The sequence below is a fragment of the Aythya ferina genome (genome assembly GCF_964211825.1).
Source record: "Aythya ferina genome assembly, chromosome: 9".
Taxonomy (NCBI): domain Eukaryota; kingdom Metazoa; phylum Chordata; class Aves; order Anseriformes; family Anatidae; genus Aythya; species Aythya ferina.
In genome coordinates this window covers 15,033,259-15,045,989 of record NC_140305.1, presented here as the reverse complement: position 1 = coordinate 15,045,989, position 12,731 = coordinate 15,033,259, and the positions used below count along the sequence as shown (strand labels likewise).

Below are 12,731 nucleotides of genomic sequence, written 5' to 3'. Positions count from 1 at the left end.
GATGTATCCACGTTTTACACTAGTATAACTCCACTGACATCAGTAGAATTCCTCCTGCTGTACACTGGCATAAATTATGTTTTTTCTTCCCTTAAAAGCAAGCAAACAAGCCCCACTAATTTTCAGGTTAGCCAGCAAGTTGACAGATGTGACTTCCAACAGTCATCCAGAAGCCTCCAGTGCTGCATGCCGAGGCTTGGAAAAATCTGAAGCTATGAAAGAGTTCCCAGAATGGCCCCTTACACAGTGCACACTCAGGCCGTTAATTGTTAGAGAAGGCTTTTGTCAGCTACTCAGTGGATTCGAGCTCCTCTTCCTGTAGCTCTGCAATGAGCAGAGGCCTTACAGAAACCATTTTTATAAACAAGGAGTATATCAATTTAATGGTGCTGGTTGCAGGAGGATCTAATGTATCACGCTAGCTGAATGAACGTTATAGTCACGAAATTTTCCAAGATTTAATTCTATAAAGTGCTTACACACTGATATTCAAGATGGTTAGGTAGAAATGAGCTGAACTATAAGACAAATAAAAAAAAAAAACTGCAAACTTTTTTTTTTTTTTTAGCCCCTCCTGGCTGCTGATTATCTGACAGTAAATTTATTAAGGTGCATTTCTTTCTAAATAAAGTGTTTAATTTCTTGTGACTACTTAGAGCAAGATGATGTAGTTCTTAGAGAACAGTGTCAAGGACTGACCATTCCCTTCTTTGAGACCTCTCAGCCGAGGTGTTCAATGACCATAATCCAGGTTTTCTAAACTGTGACAGAAATGACAAGTACAATAAAGGCATTTTTCCAAGGAGAGCTGCTTGGGAAGCTAGCTGCTTAGAGGTGAACCACTGCCTATCTGCCTGTTGGTCACTTTTAATGACAAGGATGGAAAGAGCTGGCCGGGGCCTCACCACCAGCAGACTCAGCACGTGGGACAGCTTGGGGACAGCTGGCTCAAGGAACTGCTGGCTGGCGCTTCTTCCAGGAGAACTGGGTTTAAGCACCAAGGAAACGATGGGAAAATGGCATTTTCTTTGCTTCCTTGGAACTAATTGTTGAGTCACATATAACTCCAATGACCAGACAGGGGGTCTAAACATATAAAGGTGTATGTTCTGCATGTCTTTTCCTTTTGTGAAGAAGTGTGGGCAAAAGAGCTGATCGGATCAGAGCTGATAATCTCAATGCCTCATTTGAAGCTCATTCTTCAACCACGTAGTTTTTTTTGTCACTGCTTTTACTGGTCATTTCTGCTCGCTTTGAACTGGGAGAAAATCGTTCCTTGCAGAGCCCTGTAGGTCAGAATGTCGCATGCACACAAGAAAGGTTCAAAAATTACAAACTTGGAGACACAACAGCCTGGTGTAGATATGCAGTGGATTCACGTAATTGAATTTCAGGCAAACCATTCCAGCCCAAGGGTCAAATTATGAATAAATATAAGACAAAACACACCATCTGGTGAACCATGCCTAATGTAACTGAATTAATTGTTCAGTGGATCTCAAGGCCGGTTAAATAGCTTATCCATATTTCTCATTGCTTCTACTAAATGACACATTCAAAGCTCTTTCCTCCCTTCTCCCCCTCTAACCCTTTAACCTCTGAGTCATTTAGTGGTGGTGGGTGGTGTCTGCTCTGACAGTGTGTTGAGTATGTTGCAGAAATAAACAGGCTACTTCAGAATTTTTTTAGCAAATAAGAGCCTGCAGTGAATGACTGACTCTCAGACATATGGGCCTGAAAAGACATAATTTAAATTCATTATAGTTATTATTCGCATAGTGCTAGCTACTTCTGGGTGGTTTTACAGGCAACATATATCTCTAGAATAGTTTCCTGTTTAAGAATTTATGCACAAAGATGAAAAAAAGCAGAGCTGGATGTGAAATGGTTGTTGTAAAGTCTAGCTTTGTTTCAATAGTTTTATGATTTTGTTGATTATAAAATCAGTGGCTTGCTTTCTTCAGACTTCTCTCGCTTTAGCAGGCTGCTGGACAGCTGTTGATTTTTTAGAAGGCTGAAAAAATACATTTTTAATCGGTGGAACAGTCTGCAGGTTTTTAATGTGATTTTCTACTGCGTGGAGAAGGTTTCAGGGGGGTACAGAATAGATTCAACTTTCGTATAGAAAATAGGACAGTCACATTTTTATAACTCCAAAGAAATAAATGGCATAACGTGAGTTTCAGACCAGTACTCTCAGTCACTACTTGTTTGAGCTTACCAGTATGTCTCAGAAAGGTGTTGTGTTGCCATTTCAGCCTTGGTGATCACAGCAGAATTATTCAAGCAGTGCTAACAAAACTGGTGAAAAAATGTATGCCAGATTTTGGAAAATACTTGTTCCAAGATTTTTTTCTTGGTGATATATAGTGCATAATTATATCCAAAAAATGTGGTCAACAAGTGAGAAAGAACTCAGCAAATGTATCATTCATTTTGTAGCCAGTGCATTTTATTCTTTATTTTTATATATTTATATTTATGTATTTTATATGGAAGCTCTGTAGGACAAACTGTTTCATCAAGAGCAATTTCTTTCCTGTAGACATGTTCACAGAAATTCATGGATTCTTCTGAACAGAGTGTGAGGCCAGGATTTTCAGGTTTGCCTTGTGATGTTAGATGTTCAGTTTCTCCCACAATTAAATAAGAATCACGATGACTGTCAAGCAGCTATGTTGGGCCAAATACGCAGAGGAAAGAGAGCTAAAATTAGCAGAATTACACTCAGCTGAAGATCAGGGCATCCTGAATTTCCAGTATAGATTATTCAGAAATTTTCAGTGCCTGGTGCAGATTACTCGCTGTTTGGTGTGGTGCCTTGCTCTCTAATCCCTGGGGTGAGTACGTATGCTGGAGCTGACTTCATTCCGGAAAAGGACAGGCCATTAGCCACTGCATCAAAGCACCGGGGTGCCTAGTGGCACAGCGGAGGGTAATAGCACCCCAAGGAAAGTGGAGTAATGGAAGCAGTCTCCCAGCTGGAGGTTGATCAATAATATTTGGAGAAGCTCCGATAAGAGCTTTATCAGACACTTTCATCCAGACTGGTGTTGTATACTGTAGGGAGCAGGGGAGGAAGTGGTGTGAAAACAGCACCCTGTTCCTTGGACTATTGTGGCTAAATACAGCTGCTAGTTAGATCTATCCCTAATGCCGCTCCTGCAGTGGTTTGCCTGGAACTGGAAGTCCTTTCCATTTTGGATGTTGTTTTTAAAGTATTGAACTATTTAAGAAGGCCTATTTGTCTTTGAGAGAATCCTGTGCCTTAATCCCTTCTCTTATTAGAAATTAAAAAGAACACAATGTTTCAGAACAGCATCTGGTTTTATTTTAAAAAAAAATGTTTAGACTCAAGTTTCTTAATTTATCTATATTTATTTAGAAAATAAAAATGTGTATCTTCAGCTGAAATGCAATCCTATGTGTACATAGCATTTCACTTTTCACCCTTTTGTAAACCTGCAAGCAGCTATGTTAGCTGAGATATAAAATAATTGAAACTGTTCTTCTGAAAGTAAAGTGTGGTTTGAGGGGTGTGTTTATTTGCTTTTTAAAGCATCATAGCTTTGCCCAAATGATTAGTGGTATGACATTGGCGTGAATCTTAAAGATACGGAAGAGAATTCTACCTGTACGTGCTGTCCTTGGGCTCTAATGTAATGGCTACTTTCAGGACTGTTGCAGGGACAATATTTTTATATCATTCCTGACCGTTCCTACTGACATTTCTGGGTCTAGTATGAATAAAGTACTAGAGCAGTAACCAGAGTTAACAATTCTGTACTACAATATTTCAGTTAAATTGCAGGTTATTAAATAAAGCAAGCCAATTCCTGCTCCTACTTAATGTACATTTCCAGTAATTCAGGATCTGATGTCAACAAAAAAAATGCTTTAGATAGTGCAAAGAAGTGAAATAATCAGATTATCTTTCGGGAAATGTATAGTGTTTATTCCAAACTATTTTGGCGTGCTGCAGCACTGGTAGGAAGATTCACTGCCTGCAAGGTAGTAGTTCGGGTCAGATGGGTATGAATGATGTCTTTTCCTAGTGCAGTCTTGGTTCCTGGCTGTGATAGACTGGAGGAATTTCTCCATTCTCACTGGCTGGGTGATTCTTCTTCAGTTCTGTGCCCTGGCCCTTCTAAAGAATTGTAGCCCATCTCCTCTGAATCTCACTATTTTTCAGTTAATCTCAGTCTTTCTGAGCTTGGTTTTGTTACAGAAGTGATCACTCAGTAGTAAGAACACACAAGGCTAGCAGAGCCTGTGGGTTATTAGAAGGAAACTCAAGAGTTGGTTATGCTGTGCATTGCAAGTAGGTCTTTTGCCTCTCTTCACATCATTTGGTGAAGAGGTTACATCTATGTCCCTTTGCCAAAGGTCTGCAGTTAGTTTTCTGGGCATCGCCAGCCATTCAGGTCACATTGCAGGCCACTGCCAGGCCAGCTCTGACGTCCTGGAGCCTTGTGTTAGCAGCTGGATGTTCAGTGGCTGCCATGCTGAAGCTGTGCTAGACTGAGGAGATGGGGAAATGATGCACCATTCACATAATTCATGCATGCTTTCTCTGACATCTGAAATTTTGGTAATCAACGTCATAAATCTAATTGCAAGCAATTTGGACAGTGGAATTATCTGTGTGTAATTTATGCATATCTCTAGAGCTTTAAAGGCAAAGTCCTTAAGCACAGATGGAACTTGAAGCATATGAGTATCCCCTTTGTCTTGGTGGACTGTAGACTCATTCATAGAAAATGGTTCCATTTTCTTGATAAAATGTGTGTAAAAGAGGGTATGTATTTAGCAACAGCAATGTAAGTGGGTTCACTGAGACTGACTTTCCATATTTTGGGTCCCATGGAGGACTCTGGCATTAATGCTGCTGCTGGCTCTGAATCATTCATGTTTATGCAGGCTCCATGCCGTGCTGTAGGTTTGTAATACCACTTAGAGGCATTTTATGGGGTCTTGTGATTCACAAGGTGGGGAAAAAAAGAGTATGATTTGCCAAAGAAACAATACAAACAAATAATAATAATAATAATAATAATAATAATAATAATAATAGCAATAATAACAACAACACCAGCAACAGAGGAAAAGCAATTCTGAGTTCTATATTCAGAAATGTAATTACTAAAGTTTCTAGAGAACTTCTAACTTCAACCAGGGTTTGAATGGAGACCAGTCAGGAGTATGAAAAGGTAAACCCTTGCTTTTTGCTCCTGTTGCTGAACTTCTGATTAGGCACTGCAATGTGCTCAGGGAATCACTGAATAGACTGGTGGGGACTCATTAATCCGAATTCCTTCTGTACTGCAATAGGATGATCTCAAAAAGCTGTTTCACGTGTTCCTGTACACCTGTATTGTCACCTAATTCACAACAATGAGTATTCAGCCTGTAGTCTGATCTGTGAGTACAGGTAAAGCTAAAGGTGTGCTAAGGTGGAGCCATTTCCTCTGTTGTCCAAATGAACCCTTAAGGGGGTTGATTCAGTCCGTACCACCCTTGCCTTAGCTGGGTTGTTCCTTTGGGCATTGCTCCCGCTGCCTGAATCTGCTTATAAGATCAGAATCCGGCCATCATTTTGCACGTGCCATTGCATTGTGAAATTTTATACTTCTGGATTATTTTACATTTCTGAGTTACACATCAAGAAAACTTACAACATTACCTTTAAAAGGCTCCATGAACATAAACCTATAACTTAGTGAAATACATTTTCCTTAATGTTTGTCCTTTTCTCATTGCTGTCCAGCTATTAGTGAAAAATACTTTTTTTTTTTTTTTTGCTTGTTTGTTTGTTTTTCAATTCTTTGTTAAAACCTTTTATTTTTTCCCTGAGAGGAGTGAACTTTATTCAGTTTACTGAAAAGGTAGACCTGGCTCAGTTCTTTCTCTTTTTCAACAACACCTTCAACAGCAATATACTGCAATATGCTTTGCCAGCAGTTTGCATTAAATTTGTTGTTCATCCTAGGTGAAACTAGGATGGAAACAAAAATACATTTGGAGATCTACCTCTCTCCCTGCCAGAGAAAAAAGAAAGAACTTGGACACTTTTTCATCTTGGAAGTGCTGTCCTCAGCTTCAGCACAAATTGGTCTTAATGAAGAATTAACTGATTGAACACCTGGGCTATTGAAAATTTGTAGATATGATTGAAGTGATAGATTTAGCAGGATGTTTCTCTTGGCCTTTGTTTAAAGGAGCTCAGCTGATTCCTGCCTGAGTTTGGTAAGGATGCCAGTGCGGCATCTTAACGGGCTCCTCCCAGGCATGTGTGACAGTCTAAGGCAGCTGGGTTTGGGAACAGGCTCTTTTCCAGTTCCTTACTGGTTGTACAAATATCTGTGATCTGCCTTGTGACAAATGAGTGCCAAACTAATGATGGTGGTTACACAAAGCCCTCAAAAACTTGACTCACCATAAAAAAAAAAAAATAAAAAAAAAAATTGCTCTGTATCTCTTTTGGATTTTCAGGGCTCTGTGGGTGGCTTGAATTTCAGTCACACTTGAATAGATCGACTCTCTAGTCAACATGTAGAAGCTTCCAGGAAGCACTGGGTTCAGTGTACATGTGGAGATGACATCACCTCCTCAAGTGTGTTAAAGACATGCTCAGAAGTAGAGGCCAAGCTTGGATAGCCCTGGAATTTTATCCATCAGAGTACATGGATGGAAGCCCAGACCAATTTGGTTTTTACGCTGCAGTGTATTGGATACTGACAGTAACTAACAGTCAGCACTCAGTGAGAGAAGATTGCTGATAACAGAGAGGTCGTTATGTTGTGAGAACAGCTGCTGCTCCTCAAATGAAGCAAGACTTGGCTAGACAGAATTCCTGCACATGGATACTTTATGAGGAGGTTGATAATATGGATAAGGCATGGTGAAGACCACTGGTACAATAACAGATGCTGCTTTACAGTGTGTTCAGAGAGTTTGATTATAAACAGTATAGCAAGAAAAGTCCAATCTCAGTCTTTCATTAAGAATTTCTTCCAAATCAGGCTGCCATTTTATTGGATTTTACTTCAATGTCATGATACTTAGTTTATTTCTTAAGTCCCCTGGGTTTCTGTGATCATGGAAGAAAGATTTTTTGGAAGCTATCAGCACTCCTTGTTTCATGAATGAACTTGACAATAGTGATTATAAAGGTTCAAATGTTAAAATACGAGCAAAACCTCTGTGGTTTATAAAATTGATGTTTGTTTGTGAATTGAGAAGTCTGAAGTGATGATACTACAAGAAACTGATTTTGTTCTGGTGTATTTTTGTTTGGTGTATTTAAAACCATAAATAATTATTACAAATTTCTATTACCATTTACAGAATATTTACTTTTGTATGTTCCCTTCAATGTGATTTTTGATTTTGATGGATGTGGTTCCAGTCACTGATGTTTTTTTCTTTTTTTCTTCTTTTTTCTTCTTTTTTTCTTCTTTTTTTCAGTTACACCAGCAGAGTTGTTTCCAGTGGACTGAAGGCACAAATTAATAATCCAGAACTGAAAGTCAGAGGACTAGACCCCCTCATCAGTAATTTAATTGATAAACTTCAGCACTTTAATCAAGTAAGTGACTTTTAGAGATACCAGCGTTTTATCACTGGGTCTGATGGCAGAGCTAAAGCTACAAACACGAGGTGGTTCTGCTTCCCGTGTTACGCGTCCTGAGAATCAGAGCCTTGAAAGAGTCATGGGGTGGGCCTGCTGCTAAAGGCATCCAGAGATTTTGTTGTGCCAGCTGGATTATGAACTCTAACAAGAGAAATTTATTTTTCTGGAAGTTGCTCTGATTCCTCTATGTTGTCCCATAGTGGTTGATTAACTGTCCTGTGGGCTGGTGTGCCAGAGACATAGAGCCCCACTGTTCACATCAAGCTTGTGCCTAGGGTCAAGCTGTGTGAGGGCGTTTTGGAGTCCCATGGTATCTCTGTGTTGGAGGAGTATTATGCTGTTTGTGCAGGTTCCTGGTCATCAGTGGTGTAGGTATAAACAGATGAAAAGACAGAATGGGTCTATAACCATGTGGTAACTGAACTGCACAGAATACTCAAGTCAGGACCAAAGGCGCTCCAGGATGAATCAATTGTAGCCCTTTGAAAACATTTCCTTGAGCCTTATTCTCAGGCCTTCCAGCCCCAAAGGAAAGATACCTACCAATGAGTTTGTCAGATGCAAGATTTATCTGTCTGCCTCTATCAACTGTTTGTGTTCTCCCAGATGCACTTGCAGTCTAGTAGTAGATCTGCAGCCTTTCAAAGCTAACTGTATGATTCAGTGCTCTTACTGCTTCAGCACGCCTCTTAGTTCCTATGGTAGTGCTAGTCCAAGTGAGCTGGAGCTAACAGATTTAACAGAGATTGATTTTCATTTAATGTAGGCATGTTTTCTTGTCAACTTGGAAGAATGCTTACAACAGAGTGTTCACAGTCAGATGTGTTTGCACATTAGTCTGCTTGTAATCCTTCACCATTAAAGAGTGATGGAGTATGGGGATTTAAACTGCTTGTAGAAAACAACTGGAAGATTAAAGTCCACCTTTGTGGGTGGGATGAACAAGAAGAAAAATAATCTGCACAGGTAAAATGGGAAGATGAATTGCTTAGTCAGGATGCAGGAATTTCTTAAGACTGTGTCTGTGACAGGGAGTCATGGTTTGATCTCTTATTTGCTCCTGGAAAAGTACAACCCTCCCTTACCTCTCATCAACAATGGTGATAAATCCATAATCTTAACTAGCAATTAGCATTTTTGTTAAATCTGGCTTGACTCTTATGTTCTGTAGGCTGCAGTTTAAGGATTTTTGTATCATGCTGTTTGATTTAACTTGCCATGGGGGATTATAGCAACCAGTGTGACGCAGTACTTGGTATTACAGTGAAATAGACATTATATGGTCAGATTGATGAAAAGGATAATTTATTATTTATCTGCCTTCGCATGCTATCAAACAGAGTGTTAATTTACTTTATAAGTATTAGATACATCCATCTGTGTAATCGTCCTCTATAAACACTGACAATAGGAAATAGCAATAGATTAAAAGTAGCTGTGTATTGGAAATTCTATTCCTTTGTAGGAAAAAAAGAAAACACAAAAAAACCTGAATGATCTTATAATGAACTGCATACCAGTTTTCTTAAGTTATGTACATTTGAAAAACATCTTCAAAGACCACTTTTTAGTTAGAAGAACAAAATCCAATTCTTCCTAGCTCTTCATATAAGTTGGAAGGGTTGCTTTGTGTTACTTTTAATTCTGTTTTAGGAGAATATCATCCCTAAGTAAATGTAACTCCCATCAGATTGAGGTGCTTAGCAATAATGGATTCCAAGGGTGAAGGATTAAACAGAATACTGATTATTGCCCTAAGATCGTTCGTTTTAAGTACTTGGAATAATATAAATTCCTTTGATCATAATTTTAGTAAGATTTCTTCAGAGATCAAAGCATCAAAGAAGTTGCTAAATATCTAAGGCTTTCACATATAACATCGAACATGTGTAGCTGTTTTCTGCTTCTTGAGTTTTCATTTCAGTTGTGATATTAATATACAAATAAAAACTGACACTGAAAAGCCGATTAAATCAGGATTTTAAAGTGTCATCAATAGTGTGTGTAGACGAAGAGAGATACAGAATCCCATTACTCGTTTTATGGGCAAATTGATTTTTTTCATCAAATTATTCTTCCCTCTCTCTTTTTAAAATTTGGACGCAGTAGGTGTGGTGGAATTTGAGCGGTGATAAAATAACATGTTATCTTTGTATCTCCAGAAACATTTGAAATTCGCAATGCCACTTTTAGCAATGGTTGTGTATTTCATATGCAGAACCAGTCCTAGAGAGGCAGGAAGCCTGGAGAGCAGGGAACAAAGCATTGCACAGACTGTCCATCAGAGCTGATTTAATATGTGTAGGCCTCACTAATGTTCTGCTACTTAACTAATATTGCTGAACTACACAGAAGAAAGAATATTCTTGGGTAAGAGAAAGATGTGCTGAGAGCTAAAAAGAAAAATACAATTTCTGTCTTAACAAAATAAGCTCTAGGCTTGCTGCATCCATCTGTCAGAGAGCCTGGCCCTGCTGGCTCTCTGTCTGTCTCAGATTGTCTCTATTGCAGCAGTGTGCATTTTGGACTGTCGGGTTAATCATCTGCTGGATCGATTTGCTAGGTCGGGGAGTACTGTCCACTACAGCTATGTTCAGATCAACAGGATTCATTTTTTAAAAAGGTGTGCCTTAGCTCAGCAATTCCAAAGCTTTTCTGGAGCAAGTCTAAGTACTGCTGTCTGTGATAGTCCCTCTTCCACATTCTGTCTTCCACTGCTGGACCCCAGCCCTTCCCCGTCACCAAGCCTTCCGCCGCCGCCTTCCTCCAGTGGCAAAGTATTGATTCATTTAAATCCAAAACCAAGAGTCTTTGGTGCACAGCTGGCATTCCTCTGTTAGCTCCTAATTATGACTTTATCCACAAATATAAAGAGATTAATATCTTCATTGGTCCTAAATCCTAAGGACATGGACAAAACTCAGTGATGTATTACTGTTCATATTGTTGCATCCCAACTCTAGCAAGTTATGAATAATCCCTATGCTTGTCTTCCCTCATTTCTCACTGTGATTTAGGCTGAAGTGCCAATTCATTGGAGATTACAGTAGTTTCTCCTTTTTTTTTCATGTGGGTCTTAAATCCTCACCACATATTATTTTTTAAAACAAAATGATTATGCAAATAGCAGGCTATTTCATAACCTTTTTGCAAAGCTACAAGAAAGGTGAATTTCAGTGAATACTACTCAACAATTACTGTTATTTGCACCCCTGTCAGATAAGGTTTTTGAAGGGTTTATTGTGGCTGCTGACTCACATATCAATAGAATTACTGAGTGACAATTTACAGTAATTTTTACTTATAATAATGCAAAAAAAAAAAAAAAAAAAAAATCAAGTGAAGTCCTTGGTTGATTTTGAAGAACTAGAAGCTAAAATAATATCTTTTTCTCACCTTTTTTTTTTTGTGTGTGTGTGTGTGTGTGTGTGAGTAGAGTAGATGTGAACTACAACTGATAATAAACATGAAACCCCGCATTGTCCCTTTTTGGAGTACTACTTCTTGCCACATAATCACACTTAAATATGTTTTAGTGTTTTCCTTCAGGATAATGCTTCTCACAGTTCAAACACAAGAGGTTTGGAGGCTAAGGTTAAAAATCCCAAAGGATCAATTACATTGAAAGCAAAGAACATGTTAGGGAAAGGGGAAAAAGCTTTGACTATAACTTAACTAGCAAAGTTGCGTGGACACTCTCAAAGGATTATAATACAAGTATTGTACAAGTTTAACTTATTTGTCTTTTGTCAGCCTAAATGTGATCTTAACAGATTTTTAGAATACAGTGTGTTTTGGTATTGTCGGTCAGAGATGGATGCTTAGGGCATGTCTGTAATTCAGTGCAGTATCCTAGAGTTTAAAATGAAAGTGATGCCAAATCAAATCTTCCTGAATCTGGACCCATATATTCTTTTTTTTTTTTTTTTTTTCCTTCCCACTGAAGTCACATGAATCTGCCAGCTGAACATAGAAACACATATATCATGAATTCCTTTTAGATTTGTATACAAAGGATGCCATCATAGCAAAGTTCCAAACAACACTGAGATGTTTCTTATCAATAATATGAGCTAGCCATAATTTAATCTTGAATGTGAATTTAATTGGGTTAGACAATAGAGAATAATCCTATAAATCATTTAACTACTACTTAATTTAAATGTGTATATATTTTTTCAGACATCTATAAAATTTATTACATTATAGACTTTTTATATGAGATTTAAGTGGAGACACATTGGTTTGATTTTTATCCAAACTTGTAGATGACTTGGAAGAACAGACTTGTAGTCTGTTCTTCATTTCATCCAATGAAAACATAGAAAGAAGGTAGACGTCTTAGACTGCTGCTATATTGCTTCTAGTACTTGGGATTTAAACAGCCCCAATAGGCTGAAAATATTACTGCATGCCCCCATGCACATAGCAAAACCTTCAAAGACATGTGTTTCTTACCAAATAAAACAGCTTTTCTAGAAATGCCTTATGTCGGAATTTCCAAAACAGGTCCTCTTTTTCCGTCCAAAGCATTTGGAGACTTTGGACATTTGTTTGGGATTTCAGATGTTCTTCTGTTCTTCAGATGTACTTCTGAAAGTAGGAAGCAAGACATCTGAAAATCCTAGAGAGATTCATCCTTTCTTTGTTGGCTAACCAAGCAGCCTGCGTGTGTGATTTGGAAGGTAGTAGTTAATGTAGATGCACAGACTGGTAGAAAAAGACACTGAAAGATTGGGCCAGTCCGAGATGTGTAGGGTGTACAGTGCAATACTAAGCTGTGCACACGTTTCAGGATTCATTGCTGCAGGTATTTCTGTGATGGATACCCCGTACAGAACTACGGGAGGGGTAAGGCTGTGATGCCAGAGGCATGCCATCACAGCCTGTTGGAGATGCCACCCAGCTGACCCCAAGCCTGATATTACATTTTGCAAGAAATGTACGACCCGCATCACTGCTCAGCTGGGTGGAAACGTTGCTTGGCACAACAAAGACCATTGATTGTTCATTACAGGTTTTTGTGTGGTCTGGGTGATAGAAATTTCAAAGATCAGTTACACCTCAGCTTGTCCGTGGTTTATGTGTGAGATTTTCT

The 12,731-nt window shown here is 38.7% G+C and overlaps 1 protein-coding gene across 7 annotated transcripts in view; it reads left to right on the top strand.

Annotated features, from left to right (window-relative positions):
- LOC311441093 (glypican-5-like) overlaps positions 1-12,731 on the top strand; it is a 410,588-nt gene that overhangs the window by 258,943 nt on the left and 138,914 nt on the right. For all 7 annotated transcript variants that reach the window (XM_084528744.1, XM_084528741.1, XM_084528739.1 and 4 more), the window contains one exon: positions 7,468-7,588. In XM_084528744.1, the coding sequence (XP_084384870.1) occupies positions 7,468-7,588 (121 nt within the window). The remainder of the gene's footprint in view (positions 1-7,467; positions 7,589-12,731) is intronic.